This window comes from Muscardinus avellanarius (genome assembly GCF_963383645.1).
Source record: "Muscardinus avellanarius genome assembly, chromosome: 5".
In the NCBI taxonomy this organism is placed as follows: Eukaryota; Metazoa; Chordata; class Mammalia; order Rodentia; family Gliridae; genus Muscardinus; species Muscardinus avellanarius.
The window spans coordinates 30,257,438-30,281,410 of NC_137790.1; the positions used below are offsets into that span (position 1 = coordinate 30,257,438).

At 35.7% G+C, this 23,973-nt stretch overlaps 1 protein-coding gene and 1 pseudogene across 2 annotated transcripts in view; one reads left to right on the forward strand and one right to left on the reverse strand.

The window, feature by feature from the left end:
- Positions 1-401: 401 nt before the first annotated feature.
- HSPA13 (heat shock protein family A (Hsp70) member 13) lies at positions 402-9,352 on the forward strand (the record flags this gene model as incomplete). Its single annotated transcript, XM_080696214.1, has 5 exons — positions 402-426; positions 2,109-2,449; positions 5,560-5,773; positions 7,476-7,643; positions 8,685-9,352. The coding sequence occupies 5 exons, from the start codon at positions 402-404 to the stop codon at positions 9,350-9,352; spliced, it is 1,416 nt and encodes a 471-aa protein (XP_080552340.1).
- A 5,933-nt stretch (positions 9,353-15,285) lies between these two features.
- Positions 15,286-23,973, reverse strand: part of LOC308263456 (multidrug resistance-associated protein 1-like) — a 65,956-nt pseudogene continuing 57,268 nt past the window's right edge. Inside the window, exon 7 of the transcript in view lies at positions 15,286-15,330. The product of the transcript in view is annotated as a multidrug resistance-associated protein 1-like (transcript). The remainder of the gene's footprint in view (positions 15,331-23,973) is intronic.

The following is a 23,973-nucleotide window of genomic DNA, read 5'->3' on the forward strand; positions in this document are numbered from 1 at the left end:
CTAAGGCAACAACCTAACATTTTCCATCCTCCCTTCTACCCGCTTCCTCGCTGGAGACCGGCAGACCAGAACTACACTTCCCAGAATGCAAAGCGGAAGAGTGTTTACTTCAAGCTGGCAGGCGTACAGCAACTTCCCCGCTCGCTTCCCGCCCCCGTAGTGTGATTGGTGCAGCAGCCCATACGTGGGCGTGTCCCTCTAAATGTCACGTGAATATGGCGGCTCTGCGCCCCGCGCCCTCACGGTAGTTGTAGTCCTTGCAGGTGTCCGAACAACGGCCGCTTATGCGACGTCAGCGCAGGAGGACTACACTTCCCATATGATAGCGGGGCAGCAGTGCGGCGTGGGGGCGGAGCCTCAAGGCGCGTACAGTCATCCCTAGCCTCTTCGGCGGGACTGTAATGGCCGGAGAGATGACGATCTTAGGTCAGTGTCCAGGGTTTCCCTGTCGCTGCGGTGGGTGTCAAGGCGCGCCGGAGAGGCCGGGGTGGGTAAGGTGGTGGTCTGATTTTCTAGAGTCGGCTGGAGCCGCAGGAGGGAAGCCAGAAAGGTGACTTAGAGGCGATTTGGGGCTCTTCGGAGCAAGTGGGGGTGGGGACGCCTCTAGGAGAGGGCCATTTGTGGCCAGCCGTGTACCTCTCAGACACGTAGCTCTTACGGACCCAGGCTTTCCTACAGAACCTTGGGTTGGGATTTGCTGGCTTTGTTTAGGGCTTTGGGAGGCTGCAAACCTGTACCTCCAGGACCCCTTTGTGGGGGAAGGGGGTGGAGCCTCAGGAGCATCCCGCGACTTAGACCCGGGGACACCGAGCGCCGGTGGCTGGCTGTGGGGGGATTCAGGCCCGATGCTCTTTCACCAGCTCAGGATGGGAATTACTATCCTCTGCCTAGAAGCTGATGAACCGCTTCTGAATTGTGCCTGTGGGTGAAAGAGGGAAGTGGGATTGGCACTTGATTTCATTTGAGTTAGGTATTGATAAGGATGAGCTAACAATTAGCAACACAGTCCTTCTGACTGACGTATGGGGTTGTGTGTAACGTGAGTGTACAGAGATGGATAACACAGCCTCCTGACACCAAGTAAGAGACCGATTCTAAAGTTCAGAGTGATGTCTTCACTCATGGTTACATTTACGCATGGCATTTGTTCCCATGTGTTTGGTTTCTTCAGTATTTGCTGAGCATCTGTTATTTTGGGGGTGGGAGCTACAAAATGGCAAAACTTGCCTTCAAGGAGCTTACATATACGTTGCCATCAGTGTTGCCTGTTTTCATACTTCTTTACTTGTCTAAGATATGTCTTTAATTTTTATTTAAATATAGAAAAAATTAAATATGAATTGTTAGAGTGACAGTACCTAAGCACCTTGGAAAATCATTGTATCTAATTTATCCATTTTATCCTTTTAAAAGGGGAAAAGAGGTATAAGGATAAAATTTTAGCCTTACAATAATAAATATATTGCTGTGAGAATACCAATAATGGAGTTTCTTTTAACAATGACAATTTAAGATTTTTATAAAGCTATAAAATGTAAGTATCAACTGATAAAGACAATTGGGTTATATCTAGTTTTTACCTCAGATGTCATTCCTGTCAATATCAGCACAGTTATTACTGAAATGTTTTTACATTTTATCCCTACACGATTCTTTTAGTGAATTACACAAACATACAATTACAGGGTTTTTTTATTTTTATTTTTAATTATACAGAGCCAGTTTACATTATGAAAAATGTTGTTGTTGTTGTTGTTGTTGTTTGGTGGTACTGGGGTTCCTAGAAACCCTTCTACCTCCAGGCTACACACCCAGACCTATTTTTATATTTTTATTCGGAAACAGGGTCTCTAAAGCCAGCGAGGCTGACTTCAAACCAGGTTGATCCTCCTGTCTCTGCCTTCCAAGTGCGGGGATTACAAGCATGCGCCACCACACCTGGCTATGAAAAATGTTTTAAAGAAGTGATATTATTCTATAAAATAAACATTTTGAGATTTATATATTTAGTCTTGTTTCAAAGAGTGATGTTAAAGGTACTTTGTTATGGTAATTTACATATTAACAATGTTCTGACAGGATATATCTTTCAATTTGCTTGTTTTCAGGATCAGCTGTTCTGACTCTTCTGTTGGCAGGCTATTTGGCACAACAGTATTTACCATTGCCCACTCCTAAAGTTATTGGCATTGACCTGGGCACCACCTATTGTTCTGTTGGAGTATTTTTTCCTGGCACAGGAAAAGTGAAGGTGATTCCAGATGAAAATGGGCATATCAGCATTCCCAGTATGGTGTCTTTTACTGACAAGGATGTATATGTGGGCTATGAAAGCTTAGAGCTGGCAGATTCAAATCCTCAAAACACAATATATGATGCCAAAAGATTTATAGGTAAGATTTTCACCCCAGAAGAACTGGAAGCCGAAGTTGGCAGATACCCATTTAAGGTAAGATATTAATCTAAAATATATTTTCATGTTGGCTTATTTTACTGTTCCAGTTAATGCTTTGGCTTCACGTTACAAGACATTTTATTAAACTGACTTAATCTATATGGAAGTTGTATTATCTCACTTTAGAAATTCCACAGCAGCTCTAGAGTGAGTTATTTCAGTGACTCCTCAGTGCTATTAGGGACTTAAGACCTTAACATGGACTTCCTCTACCATACTCAGAATGCCTCTTTAGCTCTTTTATAGCAGCAGGAAGGTTGATGATTGATACCTCATGGACTGTATGTATATATTCTGTGTGTTCCTATTTTCATACATAAAAAGATCATACTAGGCGTGGTGGTATTTTCCTACTTAAAATCAACGATATGTCATAGACAATTACTTGATATCAACTATATGTCATCGGCAATTACTTATCTTTAGTAGTCCTGTAGAATAACTAAATTGGTTGGCCTCTCTAGCAATGCACCTTTTCTTATTTTCCTGGTATACCACTAATATTGTAGGTTCAGTGAATATTCATATATATGAATTTATATATTTATATATATATGAATATATATATTTTTGAAAATTTTCTGATTTGAATTGTAGAAGTAGAATTGATAGGTCAAAGGTATACATGTCTTTAACCCTTTTGGTTTATATTACCGAATTGTGTACCAGAAAGATTAGGTGCTCTTAACTATAGCTTTTTAATAATACAAATATAGTCTCTAGTTATTATTGTCTTATAATATTTGTCAGTCAGATAAAAATGATATATTGTATTAAGTTTCATCTCTGCTTTCTAGTAATATATCTTTTAGAAATTTGTTTATTGGTGTCATTATTTTTTTTAGTGAATCATTTTTTGTTTTCTTGTCATATTTAAGTGGTGATTTTGGCTGGAAGTTGTCAAAATTTTAAATTCTTAAGTGTTAAAATCATCTTTTAATTTTTTTTAAAGAGGCTTTGGCTTTTACTATGCTTATTGTGGCCTTTCCCATCCTGCTTATTTGTTTTGTTTCACCTTTCATTTTATATGACTATTTGTTGGTTTGTTGCAGGATTTCTTTTGGTTTTTGTTTTCTTTTAAACATTTAATTCTTTTTTCCATGTAGGCTTTTTCTTTTAAGATATGAAGTGAAATTTTAATTAAGTTTAAAATTATTAAAAATTATTTTAAATTATTATTTGTATTCTGCTTATTGAATAACCCCATTCAAAAAAATCCTCATTTTCTTAATCTTTTAAAGGGAAAAAGGTGTTCTAGGTTTATTCTTATTTAGCTTCATTTTGGAGAGATTATTAATTTATAATCTTTAGGTAATGATAACCTAAAAATTAGAGTTTTAAATTATAGCTTTGGGTACATTAATAACTGACCTAAGAGTTATTTTAAGTTACTTTTTTTTTTTTTTTTTTTTTGGTACTGGGGATGGAACCCAGGGGCCTTCTACCTCCGGGCTATACTCCCAGACCTATTTTATATTTTTATTTGGAAACAGAGTCTCTTAAGCTAGTGCGGCTGGCTTTGAACCTACGTGTTCCTCCTGTCTCAGCCTCCCAGGTGCGGGAATTACAAGCGTGCGCCACCACGCCCAGCTTAAATTACTATTTTAAGTTTCTGTTCAGCTGACTTAATCTACATGGAAGTTCTATTATAGGTGGGCCCTGATGGTACTGGCATCTTTTTATATTATAGTATCTGTATAGCTTGTTTTTGTTTTCCCAGACCGGAGAAATACTTTTTAGAAAATTATATTTTTTTATTGATTGAAACCCAATGATTAGGTCTACAGTGAATGAGGAAAAAGTCTTATAATTCTTTAGAACAGAGCCTAGCGTGGTGGCGCACGCTTGTAATCCCAGCATTCGGGTGGCTGAGACCGGAGGATCGCGGACAGCCTCAGCTACCTAGTGAGGACCTCTGCAACTCAGTGAGACCCGGTTTCAAAATAAAGAATAAAAAATAGGGCAGGGGGTGTAGCTTGGAAGTTGAATGCCCCTGGGTTCCACCCCCAGACCCGCAAAAAAAAAAAAAGAACCGGTTACTTTATTATTTTATTATTGCTATTAATTCAGTTTCTTGGTAAAACTAGGATAGTATGTTTAAGAGTTAGTCTAGTTTTTTAAATGTGTGCCCACCTTAGTAGGTATAATGAGGTAATAATACACAATATTTTCATATAAATGATATTTGATTCCTCCATATGAACATAATAAAGTACTGAAACCATTATTCTTAATAAGCAGTAGATAATTATTTCAGGTATAAATAATTTTCGGAGAAAGGGGAAATTCTGAGTTACATACATGTTTCAGCCACTGTTAATCCATACTCATGAGGTTATCCCTTTTATCTATGATTTTGCTTTGATTGGTTTAGCTTTCTATGATTTCAGTCACCTGTGTTCAAGCACTATTCAAAAATATTAAACAGAAAATTTCAGAAATAACTGATTGATAAACTTTAAATTGTACACCATTATGAGAAGCATGATAAAATCTTGGTGGCTGCTTAGTCCCACCCAGAACTTGTATCATCCCTTTGTCCATTATATAGACTGCCTGCCTGTTGGTCACCTGTTAACCATCTGCATCATCAAACTGACTGTCTAGGTCTCTCAGTGTTTCTGTTCAAAGTAACCCTCATTTTTCTAATTAACGGCCCCAAACTACAAGTGTAGTCTAGATACTGGCAGTTTGGATATGCCAAAGAGAAGCCAAAAATTGCTTCCTTTAAGTAAAAAAGCGTCCACTGGGAATATTGCAACACAGCTCTGGTGGATAAAGGGAGATTCCTACATCTCATCATTTATTAAACAAATAATATAGTGAGACTATTCTGTTTTAATTAAATGCTCAGTGATGAAATTTATCCTGCTATTTGAAAATTGTAGTGTACATTTATTTTATTGATTTCAACTTATAACATTTAATAAATTCTAATCTTGCTAAATACACTGGATATATAATAGTGAATTTTGTGACATGGTAAAGGTAAAGGTGCTTTTACTGAATGAACCTAGTATGTATGCATCTATGTGTGTATATATCTGTTACTTTTATACCACCTCTTATTTTATTAGTTTGTTTTTTGTAAATCCTATTCACAGGTTTTAAACAAGAATGGAATGGTTGAGTTTTCTGTGACAAGCAATGAGACTCTTAGTGTTTCCCCAGAGTATGTTGGCTCTCGACTGTTGTTGAAATTAAAGGAAATGGCAGAGGAATATCTTGGAATGCCAGTTGTCAATGCTGTCATTTCTGTACCAGCAGAATTTGACTTAAAACAAAGAAATTCGACAATCGAAGCTGCCACCCTTGCAGGTAACAGCAACCTTGCTTGAGTTGTATTTTTCTCAAAATTGTGCTAGGATTAAAATCTTCCATAGTAAGATTTATCACTTTATAAATTGCTTAATTATAGGCATATAAGCAAATTGCATAGTAGGTAAATTAGGTGAATTTTTTAAAAAATTGGGGAGTGCTAGGGATTGAACTAAGGGACATTCTACCTCTCAGCTACACCCCCAGCCATATTTTATATTTTATTGTGAAACAGGGTCTTGTTAAGTTCCTGACAGGCTCACTGAGTTGCAGCAACTGGTTTCAAACCTGTGATCTTCCTTTTAGCCTCACAAGTACTAGAATTACAGCATACACCACTGCACCCAGATAGATGGATTTTCATATTAGCTTATAAATAATAATTGTGAAAGCTCTGTGATTCAGTGTAAATTGTGTGTATTGGAATAAGAACCAGTCATATACACTCATAACAAAGGTTGAGCGAGAACATAAACACGTATTAGCAGTGAGAGGTTTTTTTCTTTCTAGACTTTCTTTAAAGTTAAGGGAGATATAATGTTTTCAAAAAATATGATGTGAAAGTTTATTTAACACTATGCAACAAATACTGAGTTCCTCCCAAATTGCACAAGTAAGTCCTTGTACTCAGGACTTTATATTCAACTGAAGGAAACACAAGCATAAAATATGTTTAATATGCGGCTTCTTACCCTTACCATTATTGACATTTGAGGCAGGATGGTTCTTTATTGTAGGCAATGGTCCTGGGTATTCCAAAACATTTAGTAGAGTCTCTTGCCTCTGTTCCCTAGGTACTAGTTGCTTCCCCCTCCAAGAAATGACAACCAAAAGATCTTCCATACCTCTTCTGGGGATAAAAGTACATGTTTGGAAAGCACTGATACAGTATTCATCAGAAAGTAACATGCTATGAAAAAAGAATAGGAAAGAGGGACAAGATTGTTGGTGGTCAGAGAAGGGTGGCTCATGGTTTTAAATACGGTGCCAAGTAGGTCTTAATGAGGCAGTAATGTTTAAGCAGATTTGAAAGAAGTGATAGAGTTAGACATGTAGACTCCTAGAGGAGTCTTATAAGGAGACTCTTATGAGGAGAGGAAAAAGCCATTAGAACTGACATAAAGTTGGAATTTGATAGCATAAAGATGATAGGAAATTGGCCAGTGGGATCAGAGTAGAGAGCTAAAGGGAAGAGTACTATGATATTCAGAAGAATGTTTCAGATTTTGAGTGTTGTTATAGTTTCTGAAACGTTATACCATATTACTTTCCAGAGCACTCTTAAGTATAAAATTCAGTTGAAAGTAGGAATTTAGTTCAAGGAAACCTAATCTTTTACCTGCACAAGATAAGATTATCTCATTTTCCACTACAATTAGTTTAGGTATACAATGATTAAAATTTTATTGCTCATTTATTCCTAGTATGAATATTAGTTTTTGAAATTGATTATTAATAAGTAACTTATTTTACTAAATCTGGATTTTTCTTTATATAATAGTCTTCTAGAATAATTTAAATGATACCATTTAGAAGACTATCACTTATTTCTGTTGCTATTTCTTTTGAGTTTGTAGATTTTCTTTTTATTACTTAGTAGTTTGTTTTACAGAAAAAATAAACATGCTATGAGGTTGAGTGGAAAGGGATTTCTTCATAGCATCCTCTCCTGAACTATTCTTCTCTCCAACCAATCTTACAGGACTGAAGATCTTGAGAGTAATAAATGAACCCACAGCGGCAGCTATGGCCTATGGTCTCCACAAGGCTGATGTTGCCCATGTCTTGGTTATAGACTTGGGTGGAGGAACTCTGGATGTGTCATTGCTGAATAAACAAGGAGGAATGTTTCTAACCCGTGCAATGTCTGGTAAGAAAAAACACAAGAGAACTGAAGAGGTTTAAGCAGTTTTCCCTAATATACCTAATGTGTAGTATGTTTCTTTTTAATTTTTTCAGAAATATTAACTTCATTTTACAATCTTCTATGTATATATTATTTATGCCACCATTTATGTATATTTGTAGCAAAAAGTTGAGTCTTAAAGAAATGACTGGGCATCCAGTAAATTGTTAGTTGAGAATACTGAGCTAATAGGGTTTTTATGGTATGGTAAAGGGAATAGAGGGAAGAAATCTTCCTTTAAAATGGAAAATGGTCAGTTTGTTTCATTTCTCGTGTATTATAAAATAGGCATCTTGCTGGGCGTGGTGGTGCACGCTTGTAATCCCCATGCTTGGAAGGCAGAGACAGGTTGTGCAGGTTCAAAGCCAGCCTCTCTGGCTTAAGAGACCCTGTTTCCAAATAAAAAAAAGTATATATATAGTAGGTCTGGGAGTGTAGCCCGGAGGTAGAAGGGTTCCATCTTCAGTACCACCAATAAATAAATAAATAAATAAATAAATAAATAAATAAATAAATAAATAATAGGCATCTTGAGAAAATTTAGTTTTTATGTTTCCTGAGAAATAATAAGATTTTGCATTTTAAATCTATTTTTCTTTTGTAAAAATTTACTTCAGTTTATGTTAAAGAATTAGTCTGTTTGAAAAAGCTGTAGATTAATTTTCTAAGAGCTATATTTTTCTTTCTTTTAACCAGAATCTTGAAATAAGTTAAATGTTTGCATTATCCTTTTGAAATTTTTTCTACTTTTCAGCTCTTAACTATGTAAATAAAAAAATGAAAAAGAAACATAAAATACCCATTGGTATTTTTTAATTCCAAAAAGCACTTTTGTTGAGAATAATATTTAGTGTTTTAAAATAGCTACTTAGGATAGTCTGTGCTTTTAACTTCTATTTTCTGGAAAATTATCTGAAATGACTAATACACTTCCTTTTACATCATTTAAAAATTGTAATGTTTTAACAGTACATAAATATAAACTTTTCTAAATTTTTTACTTAGGAAACAATAAACTTGGAGGACAGGACTTCAATCAGAGATTACTTCAGTACTTATATGAACAAGTCTATCAGACATATGGCTTCTTCCCCTCTAGAAAAGAAGAAATCCATAGATTAAGACAAGCTGTGGAAATGGCCAAATTAAATCTGACTCTTCATCCCTCTGCCCAGATATCCGTATTACTAACAGTGGAGGAAGAGGACAGAAAGGAACCTCAGAGTGGTGACACTGAACTGCCAAAGGGCAGACTGACCCCAGCAGATGGCCACCATATAGACAGTTGCTTTGAATCTGGGCTTTCTAAACAGAAAAGTGTAGAAAGCCAGGTTTTATTTGAAACAGAAATCTCCCGGAAGCTCTTTGATACCCTTAATGAAGATCTCTTTCAGAAAATACTCGTGCCCATTCAGCAAGTATTAAAAGAAGGCCATCTTGACAAGACTGAGATTGATGAGGTGGTCTTAGTAGGGGGCTCTACTCGCATTCCTCGAATCCGCCAAGTCATTCAAGAGTTCTTTGGAAAGGATCCCAACACATCTGTAGATCCCGACCTGGCAGTGGTGACAGGAGTGGCTATCCAAGCAGGGATTGCTGGGGGCTCTTGGCCTCTCCAAGTCAGTGCTTTAGAAATTCCCAATAAGCATTTACAGAAAACCAACTTCAACTGAATTCTGGAGGAATGGTATGTGATCAAATATAGATATGTGATTGTGCGTGATGATCTCTTCCCCTTTATTGGACCACCTCCTCCAAAAGAGAAATTTCTAAAGTATCTCATAGATTTACCTAGAAGATACCATTTAGATACAGGAATATTTTGCATAGCATTTTGCTTTAGGATTGAATGTGACCAGATGGATTCTATTTGGTTGGGGAAAAGGTCTCATCCCAGCATGTACTTCTAAAATGACAGAGTTGAGAAAAAACTCTTTATTAGAGGAGCATAAGTGGCTATATTTTCTGGATTCTGGGAATAGATAACCAATGCACCTAACATTCTGTGAACATTAAATAATGACAAGTATAAGATTTCCAGTTTTTACTAAATTGTATTAGTTGGAGCTAGTAATTTCTTTACTTGGTAATCACATGTAACTCTGTATTTGAAGGACAGTGTTGATGTCAGATATTTAGATTGGCTTGGAGGAAGTAGTATTAGACTGCATATAAGATATTCAATATCGGCCATATAACACATTTACTCTCACAAATTCATTATCCAGTTTTGTGTCATATTCACACAGTCTACATAATCCAGATTCTTTTAATGTATTTAATGGACCAGTATATTTTCTTTTTAAAATAACAATTTATTCAAAATTTTCTATACCAGATTGTAGAAATACCCAGTTTATATTGTAATTCCTTCATCTCCTGTGCATCACTCTCTGCTTGGGTTCCATGATTCTACCTGGTTATAACACAGTAGGAAATTATTAATTGCATTTTGAAAATGTGTTAATGTCACACTAAAGCAATCGTCTCATATTCGTTATCCTGTTTTTTTCCAGTTAAATATTTATTACCTACTGTGTTTGTTTTATGTTTTTATTTCCTTGTTTATATTTTCAGTAAGCCCTGAGTAATACAGCATGGATTTGAGCTATCAAATGTTCCTCGATTCATTTTTACCAAGTTTCTTGCCCCATATTTTGTTCTTTATTAGGAAAATATATTGAACTGTGAAAGCCCTGTTATTATTTTAAATTATTATTATTATTTTTGGTGGTGGTACTGGAGTTCCTGGAAGCCCTTCTACCTCTGGGCTACACTCCCAGACCTATTTTATATTTTTATTTGGAAACAGGGTCTCTTAAGCCAGTGCAGCTGGCTTTGAACCTGTGCGATCCTCCTGTCTCCGCCTCCCAAGTGTGGGGATTACAAGTGTGCGCCACCACACCCGACTCTTAAGTTATTAATTTTTAAGTTAAAAGGTTGGTGTGTGGCAAATCATCATTTGTAAAAATTGTGCATGTGTTTTATTTTGTTTGTTCCTTTAAGAAATGCCACAAAAATCAAGAAAAAAGGCAGTTTGATTTCTGTGGTGCCCATATTATTTGAATATATATGTATTTTTTTCTTAATAGAACAATGCTTCATATAATTATTCAAAAGTATATCCTGCTTATCATTTTTACTGATGTAAAGTGTATTTTGCTTTATCTAGTGTTGAATTTGAAATATTAAATTTTCAATCACTGAAGACTAAAACTAAAGAAATTTGTTTCAAAAACAAAAACATTTCAGCCTTTCATAATAAAAAACTGAATAGTGTTATTTTTATAGATAAAAGTAATGTTAGCATTGAAATTACTTTAAAAACATTTCATTCATAGTTTTGTGTACAGAAAATGTAGTACGTAGATAGAAAAATTTTAAATGTTATATTTCATTTTAGAACTAATAGAGAAATGTCAATGACAAATTCTCCATTGCAGTATGAAAATATTCAGATGTTCTCTTGGACTTTGTATAAATCATTAGTAAATTTTATAATTAAAAAATATCTTTTGAAGGATCTTCAGAAAAATGTTCAGTTTATCTCGGTTTCCATATAAAGTATAAGTTATCAAGCATTCTAAGATTAAAAAACTTGAATCTCTGAACCTGTTAATACTTTTAAAAGAAAATTATACAAAATAAGAAAGTTAATCACTAAATATGAAATTTAAATAATTTGTGTTTGAAAAATAGAATGGCAGTGTTGGAATTTTGGGGCAATAGTTTAGTATATCCTGTGTAGTTAAACTTTTTTAGAAAGGAAGAAATTTCTGTCTTTTTTTCATATTTTAGGGAGCTATATATACATAATTGTCACATCAGTGTCTTTGGTTTAAAAGTCAAGAATATATCCTGACAAGGGTATAACAATCTGAAATCATTTTTTATAAAACAAACTTGAATTGTGCATTTGACTAGTTTTTTTTCCAAGTACATAACTTTTAAAATACTAAGTGTCTTACATGATTAGAATATGTGAATGTGTAATTTATTTTGTATCAGCAATGTTTTGGTACTGTGTTTTCACTCAAACCACTAATGAACGTATCAACAGATCATACTGTACTGAATATTATTGTGCAAAAGAGATTGTGCCTCTTAAATTTGTGTGTGTATAGATAATTTGTGTTTATTGTAAATAAATACCATTTTGCAGTTTGTTTTTTAAACTGTGTACTTTTTTTCTATTCAGGAATAAATTGGAGTACATTTTTGAGACATAAATATAAAAGAGGATAGAGTTGATTTCATGCTCATGGCCCTCACCCTGAGTAGTTATTTTCTAGTTCCAGAAATGTAGTTTCCCTGCATCCTGACCATCTCTGGGATTTCCTGATTACTTTCTACTAATTTCCCTAATTTAGAAGAAAAAGTTCCTGCATCATATGAACACTATTCCTGGAATTCTAAATACCAGTAATATAATTTCCTAATAAAGTTTGTTATTCTTTGGACAAAAAAAATATCTAATTGTTTTTTGTTTTTCAAAATTAATTTGATTAAGCCGGGCGTGGTGGTGCACGCTTATAATCCCTGTGCTAGGGAGGCGGAGACAGAAGAATCGCGCAGGTTGGTAGTCAGCCTCGCTGGCTTAAGAGACCCTGTTTCCAAATAAATAAAAAAGTATAAAATAGGTCTGGGCGTGTGATCTTTTAAAATTACCCATAAAGATGCCAGACTTGATCCCCTTCAGCACTAGTTCTTGGAATTTCATAAACTACCTTGCTGAGAGACATATATATATACATATATATATATATATATATATATATACACACACACACATACATACATATACATATATATGTAAATATAGTAATACTTCCTTTTAAAATTTTACTTTATTATTTTTATTGGTGCACTATATTCTCATATCACAATGTGGATCATATTGACAATGGCATATATTCTCACAGTACATGGTGTTCCCCTCCCCCTGCTTCCCCTTTTCCCTCCTTCTCAATACTGAGTGTCCAGATTAACAATTTTATATTCACATGTATACATATATTTGAATGTAGCTTTTCCATTAATTAACCTGAGCCATCTTTTCCTATCCTTCCTTTCTAGCTTTGTTGAGTTTTCCCCTCCATTATCTGGAGCATCTCTCTTATCCCTAATATCCCCTAGTTTGGGCATATTAGAAAAACATGTCACTTCTCTTTCTGTGCTTGGCTGATCTCAGTGTTCTTCGGGTCTTTCCATCTTCTTGCGAATGACATGATTTTGTTGTGGTTTTTTTTTTATTGCTGAGTAGAATTCTATTGTGTGTATTTCCCATAATTTTGCAATCCATTCATCTGTTAATGGAGACCTAGGTTGGTTCCATATTTTGGCTATTGCGAATTGTGCTGCTATAATATAGTATGCATTGTTACTGTAGTTCTCTGATTTTAACCCCTTTGAAAAGATACCCAGGAGTGGTATAGCTGGATCATATGTGGACCCATTCCCAGTTTTTGAAGGAAACTCCACACTAATCTTAGTGGCTGAACTAGTTTGCACTCCCAGCAACAGTTTAAGAGTACCTCTTTCCCCACATCCTCATCAGCATTTGTCATTATTTGACTTCTTTATGCTTGCCACTCTTAGATGGAATCTCAGCATAGCTATGATTTGCATCTCCCTGATGGCTAATGCTGAACATTTTTTCATGTATCCTAGCCATTTGTATCTCTTCTTTTGTGAAGTGTCTGTTGCCCATTTCTTTTTTTTTTTTTTTTTTTTGTCAGTACTGGGGATGGAACCAAGGGCCATTGTACCTCCAAATGATACCCCCAGTCCTATGTTTTATGTCTTGTTTTTTTGAAACAGGGTCTCACTGAGTTGCAAAGGACCTCGCTATATAGCCGAAACTGAACACGAACAGCAATCCTTTGGTCTCAACCTCCTGAAGGCTGGAATTAAGTTGCCCATTTCTTAATTGGGTTATTTGTTTTGCTAGTGTAGAGTCTTTTGAGCTCTTTGTATATTTAGGATATTAGTCCTCAGAATAGTAGCTGGTAAAGATCTCCCAATCTATAGGCTTTCTCTTTAGATTCTTGATGGTTTCCTTTGATGAGCAGAAACTATAATTTGATGCCATTCTACTCCTTAATTCTTGTTTTAATAAAACAAGCAATAAAAACTAACAATAATATGAGTAAAGCAAAGACAAAAAAAACCCCAAAAATATGTATAAAAAATAAAGTAAAAAAATGAATTAGGATTTGGGGGAGAAAGGGGTCAAAGAAGTTTGCAGAAATGTTTTCTAGGAAACAGGAGGATGGATCCCATTCAATCTTAAATGCCACAGAAACTGAAATAGTTAGAATCCAAGCCATTATTCTTCCTTCAAATTTCACTCCCACCTTCACCCCAACTTGCCTTAGTCTTCATAATTCTACCACTGACCTGCTGATAAATCTTGTTAATTGTGTTGGTAAATGTTTATATCACTAAAAAAAAATAAAAATTAAAACTAGCAACAGTGAGAAATAAAAAGCAGTACTGCTAATTTACACATATAAGGCCTGTATAATGTCTGTCCATTGTAGTAGATTCTGGAGTATGTTCCAGTATCTTCCATTTGCTTCGTAACCTGTTGTCACCTTTTGGACCCACTTTATGAGTGTTTACACCCCCCTCTTGCCTCTGACAGCTTTGTGCTCAGGTGTCAGTGCAATGGGTATCACTGTAAATGAGTTCCATGTAAGCACAGGTTTCTGTGTTTTCTTGCCCTGGGCTTTGCTCTTTCTGGCCCTGGACTCTGCACTCTCCAGCCCTGGGCACTGTGTTCTCTGGCTCTGGGCTCTGCTCTTTCAGGCCCTCAGCTCTGTGCTTTCTGGGCTCTGGGCTCAGAGACTTCTGGTCCCAGACCTGCACCTCTGTACCTGAACCCGTAGAGGGTGTCCAGTGCAATCTCAGAGCGATCCCCCTGTGACCCTGTGTGAGTACTGTACCCTGAGCACTATGGGCCTTTCCTTTGTCTCTGTAGGTTCTAACTCGACTACTTCTGGGGTAGGCCTCCAGATCTTAGCCCACCTGTTTTCCTGGAGCTGCTCTGGGCAGTCCTTAGCTGAGAAACTTGGTTAATTTACTGTCCTGCGGGCCTGGATCTCTGGAAGGCACAGTGCACCACTGTGGGTGCCGGCACATGACTTTGTAAGCTTTTTCTCCATCCCTGAAGTGTGGTGCTGGTCACTTAAGATGTGGGAGCTCTCCTGCTGCTTTCTGCACTTCAAGACCTTGGCTTACTTGCCAGAATTTCTTTGGGCTGCGGAGCTGGCAGTCATGGTTCAGGCCAGTGGCCCCAGATGGTGCCAGCTGCCACACCAGGCCAGTCGCAGGCTCGGACTTTTTGCTGTGGATCTTGTATTCTGAGTATTGGATTTTATTCTGCTGTGATTCCTTTCTTGTGTTTTCGTTCATATGTATCTTTGTTGCTTTGTTTTTTTTGCCAAGGAGCTGTCTCCTCTGTAGTTGATTTTTGTTTATTACTGCTACTGAGATGTGCTAGGTCCCACGCTCTCCATTTATCAGATTTCTCGCCCTTTTTAAATTTTAATAAATACACAGTGTCTCATTTATTGAGGTAATCAGCCTCTGGTTTGGCACCCAGTCATCGTACCTCCTGGTAGCCACCTTCTTGTGTAAGTATTTTCCCCTTGAATTTGGGCAAGATTTAAGGACACTGTTAATGGAAAATACAGCAGAAGTGCTGGGTTGTTTCTTCCAAAATTTGGTTTTAAAAAACAAAAATGCTTCTATCTTGAGTGTTCATTCTTGCCTGCTGGCTCACTCTTGGAGTTCAGCTTCCTTGCGAAAGGCCAGCCTGTTCTAGTAATTGCAGGTGAAGAGAGGCTATACGGCAATCGGAGCCTACCTGGAGGCAGCCCTCAGACAGCCCATACCAACTTCTGCCTTTTTTTTTTTTTTGGTGGTGGTACTAGGGTTTCTGGAAACCCTCCTACCTCCGGGCTACACTCCCAGACCTATTTTTATACTTTTTAATTTGGAAACAGGGTCTCTTAAGCCAGCGCAGCTGGCTTCGAACCTGTGCGATCCTCCTGTCTCCACCTCCCAAGCACAGGGATTACAAGCATGCGCCACCATGCCCGGCAAATTTCTGCCTTCTTAAAACAAACTAGTTATTGTCAAGACTTTGATGTTGTAGCCAGAGTTGGTAACTTGGATGCTAAACTAATGAAAGATCTTAAAACAGAACCAGCCATCGGCGTGACTTCTACATATATGAATGACCACCACACCTCAAACATTTATTTTATTTATTTTACCTATAATGACATTGATTTTAATTTTTCTCCTTCATTCTTAAGATTCTAAGTGTCTCTTCTAGGAATGAGACATCATGGCAAAGAAATAGAATCTTGCGGCTCTAGATTCTAAATCTTACAGCTCAGTGTCCTCTTTCACCAAAACATTTTTGGTGAAGTCGGTAGATAATCTTATATTCTATAGTGAGTATTGATAGTGACAAATGTTTTATAGATTAAGAGCATTATTCTATAAATACCCTTAGGAAATGAAGCAAGGTTGTATGTATAATTTTGCCCAGGATGGAGAAAATGTGTACAAAAAATGTTGATGGGTCTTGAAAAACTTGTAAAAATATTTTACTTAGACGGGTGTGGTGGTGCACACTTGTAATCCCAGCACTTAGGAGGCTGAGACAGAAGAATCAGGGTTTGCGAACAGCCTCAGCTATTTTGTGAGGCCCTTTGCAACTAAGTGAGACCCTGTTTCAAAATAAAGAATAAAAAATAGCTGGGGTGTAGCTTGGAGGTAGAATGCCCCTGGGTTCCATCCCTAGTACTGCAAAAAGTATATATATTTTATTTAAAATATATTGAAAGATTGAAAGAAAAAATGCCATTGAAGTTTGAACAATTCAGATTGGAAAGGCAAATCAGACAGATAATGTTGTTCCTATTACATAAAACCATAAAAATAAAAAATGTTTCCTAAAATATGATTAGTATTACAAATCTACAATTTTCTTATGAATTAACATCTAATACATATTTGACTGAAGTTGATCCAGCCAAATAATATATTCCATAGAAAATACCATTTTTAAACAAAAGCAGAGTAAAAGTATTGCAAAAATTATTTTTAAGTAAAGCACATCATAAAATTTAGTCAATATAGAATTACCAAAAATTTTTTCCAAAAGCAGCTCAACAAATTATTTTTCTGTAATTTACTGATTCATAAAAAATACAGTAACTCAGTACACACACACACACACACACACACACACACACACACACACATATATATATATTACTCTACAATGCATGCTCATTATTCTACAAATATTTGCTGGGAGTCAACAAAGTGAAAGGCTCTATGCTTGGAACTATCACACAAAGATGCTTAAAACTGAGGACTTGCCTTCCAGTAGCTTTTTTTCTAGGAGAAGACAGAATTGAAGTAGAGTTTGGTCCCTTCCATGTTCAAGGCATACATGTTGGCTAAGAGTACAGTTGAGATACATGTAGGTCAGACTGGAGGGCAGAGAAGGGAGACCAGTGACACTTCATTGAGGAAGTAACTGTGGAGATACTTAAAGAAAAAATGGCACTTAGTACTTGGAAGTGCAGAAAAGGCAGGTGTGAAAGGAAATGGGAAGACTGAGACCAGCCCAGTCCAGTTCAGTTCTCTAAAGAGTGTGGGGTGGATAGCCTGGCAAGCTCTGCTCCTAGCAGCTGACTTGAGGTTTTCACCACCCTCCGCAATCTCATGCCATAGCTTCTTGGGGAGTGATTGCACAAACTCTTCTAAGTGACACAATTTCAGCACCTCCCACAGCTCACTATCAGAATACTTGTCTAGGGGATCCAGGTTCATATGAAGGGTTCCAGAAAAGAAAACAAGGTGCTAGAGAATAAAGTAATCCCTTGGTAATATTTCTGTCGCATGAGACATAAATACATTTTTTAAAAATCAGACTCAGAAAATAAACAAGAAAAAAAGCAAAACAAACCCAATATAGTTATCAAATAAATTTTATATTTATGAAGCCAGAGTCAGAATAAACTAGAATCTCTTCTTATCTAGGGTTTTGCTTTTCATGGCTTCAGTTACCTGTGCTCAATTAAGGATTCAAAAATATTAAATAAACATTTCCAGAAATAAGTAATTTGTGAGTACTAAGGTGCACACCATTCTGAGTATTGAGACCAAATCTCTGGCCGCTCTACTCTGTCCTACTTAGGATGTGAATGATCCCTTGCCCAGTGTATTCACACTGTATATTCCACCTACCCATTAGTTATACATGGAAGTCTTAGTTATCCAACTGTCTTGGTATTGCAGGGGTTGTGTTCAAGTAACATCTTATTTTACCTAGTCATGGCTCAAAAGTAATGATGTTGGCTATTCTGATGTAAAAAAAGCACCAAAAATCCTTTTTGCATATCAATGTCCTATATCTCAATGATGTCAATTAACTTAGTGTTATTTTGTTTTTGAAAACCAAAAAAACCAATCAAGCCCACACACACACAAACACACACTTAATTTTGCAAAGTGCTTCCTAACAGGGAAAATGTAGTCTTATGGGCAAAGTGACATTTCTATAGTCCCAGATAATTAGGTGAGGCAAGGAGAGCACAAGTTTGAGGCCAGGCTGGACATCTTAGGGGGACCTTGTGTTATAAAGTGAAACAAACAAAAGGCTGGGGATGTAGCTCAGTAGAAATATGCTTTACCAGCATGCATGTAGCCCTGGGTTAAATCTTCAGTACCATCAAGGAAGAAAGAAAGAAAGAAAGAAAGAAAGAAAGAAAGAAAGAAAGAAAGAAAGAAGAGGGAGAGAAAGAAAGAAAGAAGAAAGAAAATAATAAAAATGTAAAAGTTCTCATATTAGTAAGAAAATAAAAATATTGCATGCTGGCATTACTAAACTCTATAGTATCAGTGAAATGCGACAAAGGAAAAATAAATTTGTGGTAGAAGGTTTTTGTGCTGTTTTTTCAGTTGTGTCTCAAACTGAAAAAAACAAAAAAGCTCATAGCTCATAAAGAAAACCTTAATAAATTTCAATTTTGAGAAAGGCCTCCTACTTTGCCTAATTTATAAATTCAGCTTTCTTAAAAAAAATGTATGGGCAAGACTGAACACAGTATATGAAAGATTTGTTATTAAACTTGGTTTTGGGCAATTACTGTGGTTTTTACAATGTATACCCCATGGATAAAAAACAAAGACTACTATAATTCAGACAAAATTGTCATAAGCTTCCAGATTTTCCTTATCCTCCTTCTATTATTGTCAATATCAATAATTGAAATAATGATGGTGATGATAACTGATATTTATTAAAAGATATAATGAATATGAAATATACTTTGAATATAATATTATCAATCAGCCTACCAGCCAAGAAATATAGGAAATTTCTACTTTATAGATAATGAACTAGGAGTTCCAAAGAGCTTTTGTCCAAGACCAAACAAAAAAAATAAACAGTTAAGTAGAATACAAAATAGATGAAGGTCAGCTTCTTTCCACTACACCAAGACTCTTAATAAAACTATATTTTATTATATTTACATTTAGTTATAAAATACAAAAGATTGATTTTTCCTTTTTACATGAATGTTTTGGAGAGAATTCCAGATTTTATATATAAGCATGTCTCTAAACAACATGACAATGAAATTCTAGATTTTGAGAGATAGTGAAAAGTATTTAATGCATTTTGAAAAAGTAACTTATGATTCCCAAATTCAACTGAATAAACCATTTTTTCCTGAAGGCATATTCCTGAGCCAATCTGGATGCTTATTAATAATTAATCTAATCCCAAAGAAGAAAATGTCAAAGGACTTGAGAAAAAAAGTTCTAAGAGAATTATTTTTAAAATATTTCTAAATTTCAAGTCAAGAGTCAGTCTTTTACACAAACTCAGTAAAAGTCTCAATAATTTATTCTTCTTTAACATACCGGTGCTTTACGGTATGATTTGCTAACTCTAATTTTATTTGCATTATTATAAAGGAAACTTTTAAATTGCTATACTGATTTTTAAATAGATAAATGCTATTAGGAAGAATATTTAGAGTAAGAATATCTAACAGGATTCAATTACTTAGCAAAGTTTTGTAATACATTTAAAATGATCTGGCTTACAAAAATATTTATATATTTGGGATGAGGGAAAGAAAGGAAGAAAAAGGAAGAAAGGAAAGAAGGAAGGCAGACAGGCATTCTATAAAACTGTGCAAAGAAAAAATAAATGTCATTCACTCAGAGTGAGTTAGCATAGATTACCGGCAGAAAAACAATTGAAAAAATCAGGCACCCATTCATGTTAAAACCTCTGAAGCAATTAGGGAAAGAAGGAACTTGCCTTAACATTATAAAGGCTATATATGAAAACCTTAAAACCAACATCATACTGAACAGGAAAAAACTAAAATACTCCCTTGAAAATAAGGCACACATCAAGGATTTCTACTATCACCACTCCAATTCAATATACTACTTCAAATTCAAACTAAAATATTAAATCAGAAGACTTTTAGAGATGGTACATTTAGTAAAGTAGCCAAATACAAAATCAACTTTTCAATATATCAGTAACAAATCTACTGAGAAAAACTCTGAAAACAATTCCATTAATAACAGCCTCAAAAAATCTTAGGACTAAATCAAACCAAGAAGATAAAAAGACCTCTACAATGAAAATTATACAACACAGAAAAAATTAAAGAACATATTAGATAGAAATGGCTTTTTAAAAAAATACATGGCTCCTATCTTCTTGGATCAGCAGAATAAATATTGTCAAAATAGTCATACTGCCAAAATGATAAACAGATTCAATATAATCTATATTAAAATATAAATGACATTTTTCATAGAACTAGAAAAAAATGGTCCCAAAATTTATATAAAAAACAAAAAAGACTAAGGATAGACAAAGTAATTGTGAGAAATAAGAACCATGCTGGAGGTATCACAATAAGTAATTTCAAATTATTTTAAAGAGCTGTAATAACAAAAACAGCATTATATTGACACAAAAATGGACAAATAGAATAACAGAATAGAAGACACAGCAACAAATCTACACAGTTATAGCCATCTAATCCTTTACAAAGATGTCATAAATGTATATTGAAGAAAAGACAACTTTTTCAACAAATAGTTCTGGGAAAACTGTACATCTATGTGTAGAAGAAACTAGACCTCTATCTCTCACAATGCAAAAAAGTTATCTCAAAATAGATCAAAGACCTAGAAATCAGACCATAAACTTTGCAAATTCTATTAAAAACATAGGGCCAAGTCTTCAACATATAGTTATAGGCAAGGAACAAGAATCTATAAATGTGAAGGCATCAAATTAAAAAAAAAATTATTCACAGCAAAAGAAATATTCAAGAGCATGAAGAGAGAGCCCACAGAATGAGAGAAAAACTGCAGATATTTTTCTGACAGAATAGTAAAATTCAGATATCTAAAATAAATAAAGAGCTAAAAAAATTTAACACTCCCTTAAAAAATAAGTAATGAAATCAATAAATGCACAATTGAACTTAATAGATATTTTCAAAAGAAGAAATAAAAATATCCACCAAAAATCTAGAAAATATGTTCAATGCCATAAAAATCAGGGCAGTGTAATTCAAAACTATACTAAGAATACATTTAATTCCAGTTAGAATGGCGATCATATTTGCTGGGCATGTGGTGACACACACTTGTAATCCAGTGCTTGGGAGGCAGATCCCGCAGGTTCAAAGCCAGCCACATTGGCTTAAGAGACCCTGTTTCCAAATAAAACATAAAATAGGTCTGGGAGTGTAGCCGGGAGAAGGGTTCCATCCCCAGTACCACACACACACACACACACACACACACACACACACACACACAATGACGATCATCAACAATACAAACAAAAATAAATGCTGGCAAGGATGTGGGGCCAAAGGAACACTTATACACTGTTGGTAGGATTGTATAGTAGTATAACCAGTATGGATATCAGTATGGAGGTTCCTTAAAAGAATAGGAATGAGCCGGGGTGTGGTGGCGCGCCCTTGTAATCCCTGTGCTTGGGAGGCGGAGACAGGAGGATCGCGCAGGTTCGAAGCCAGCCTCGCAGGCTTAAGAGACCCTGTTTCCAAATAAAAATATAAAAATAGGTCTGGGAGTGTAGCCCGGAGATAGAAGGGCTTCCAGGAATTCCAGTACCATAAAAAAAGAAAAAGAAAAAGAAAGAAAGAAAGAAAAAAAGAATAGGAATGGAACCACCATTTGATTTAGCTATACTAAGTCTTGGTATTTGCCCCAGAGAACTAAAGTCAGCATGCTGTCTTGATAACCTGCATACCCTTATTTATAGCAGTGCAATTCACAGCAGCCAATTTATAAAACTAGCTTAGGTGTTTGTCAACAAATGAATGAATAGAGAAAATGTGATATATAAACACAGTGGAGTTTTACTCAGTTATAAGAACAAAAATACATCATTTGTGGAATAATGGATAGAAGAATATCATGCTAAGTGATATCAGCCAGACTCAGAAAATCAAGGAATGCTCGGCATGTTTGTTTCCCATATGTGGAAGCTAGAAAGAACAAAGAATAAAAAGGGACCTCATGTAAAATAAGAGAAAACCAGTGGAGCATCTGAAGGCGATTGGGGATGGGATGGGAGGAGGGAAGGCAAAAGGTAGGTTTGGGGAAAGAAAGAGACCAAATAATGATATGTAGATATATGAACATATGTCAATATTAATCTCACTATCATGTATAATTATAATATGCCAATATCCCCAATAAAAATATTAAAAAAGAAAGACTACTGGCAAAATAGGCCTCCCCTGTGGAATTATATTAAGTTTACCATGAGGATCATGAAGTCCAACAGCTAATATGTTGATTCTATCAATAATAATTTTGCCTCCTGATCTCTCCACAATTCTGAACAAAGAATTTCGTAAGGTAGGCATGGTGGCGCTTGCTTTTTACCAGCGTTTGGGAGGCTGAGACAGGAGGATTGCGGTTTGAGGACAGCGTCAGTTACTACTTAGGCCCTTTGCAGCTCAGTGAGACCCTGTTTCAAAATAAAGAATAAAAAATAGGTCTGGAGGTGTCGCTCAGAGGTAGAATGTCCCGGGTTCCATCCCCAGTAATGGAAAAAAAAAATTGGTAGTGTTGATTTACCTGCCTCATGCCAATCTGCCATGAATCCAAACTGTAATGAATGATCATAAACACTTTATTCTGTGAATTTTATAAGAGAACAGGGTCTTTTCTCAGGCAACACATAATTTTAGGTATAAGGTCAATGAATTCTAATTTTGCCATCCAGACTAATCTTGACTAGTGTAGAAGATGTGTGTAAGCTAAAGATCATTCCTTAACCAAAAACTATTTTTTAAAATTTTTATTGGTGCACTGTAGTCACCTTAATGGAGTACAAGATGGTGGAGTCATATATATACACACATCACCCAATTAGCCCTTACCCAATTCCTGCCCCATTCCCTCTTCCTCCCTCCTCATTTTTGGCTTAGTGATTAACATTGATATGTTTGTTAAAGTCCAACATGAAGATTAGAGAATTTCCCTCTTCCCCCTCCCATCTTCTCAGTTAGGTCACCTTATTTGCTAATCTACAATATCTCCTTCTTTGCCCAGAGTTCCTCCTATGACCCATTTTCTCCCAGCTTTTGCATATTAGGGAGAGCATCCTATTTCTTATTTTTGTGACTAATCTCATTTATCATAATATTCTCCAGTTCCATCTATTTTTACATAAATGATGCAATTGTGTTTTTTTATGGCTGAGTAAAATTCCATTGTGTATATATCCCATCTATTGCCAAAAACTCTTAACTAGTTGGAAAGACTCTGGGTAAAGCATGTTTTCCCTTGCATTTTCCATAGTTTAGTTATTACTTTACTGGAGAAACCAAGCAGCTCCAGCAAGAGCATATCATTTTTGAACCATTTCTGAACACCAGCCATGTGAGCATCACTGAAGGATAAGGTAGATTGACTGTGACAGTCCAAATAGGACCTTCTCTACTTTTGTTTCCCCAGAATAAACAAGCAAGCCAGTAAATTAACTAAAAAAGAGGACTGAAACTTCTGCTAGATAATCTAAAAAGTACAAATGTCTGTAATTTTCTTTGTTGTATCAAATAAAACATTATATTAAAAGTATCTATAGGAAGCTGGGCATGGTGGCATGCACTTATAATTCCAGTACTTGGGAAGCTGAGACAGGAGGACTGTAGGTTTGTGGTCAGCCTCAGATACT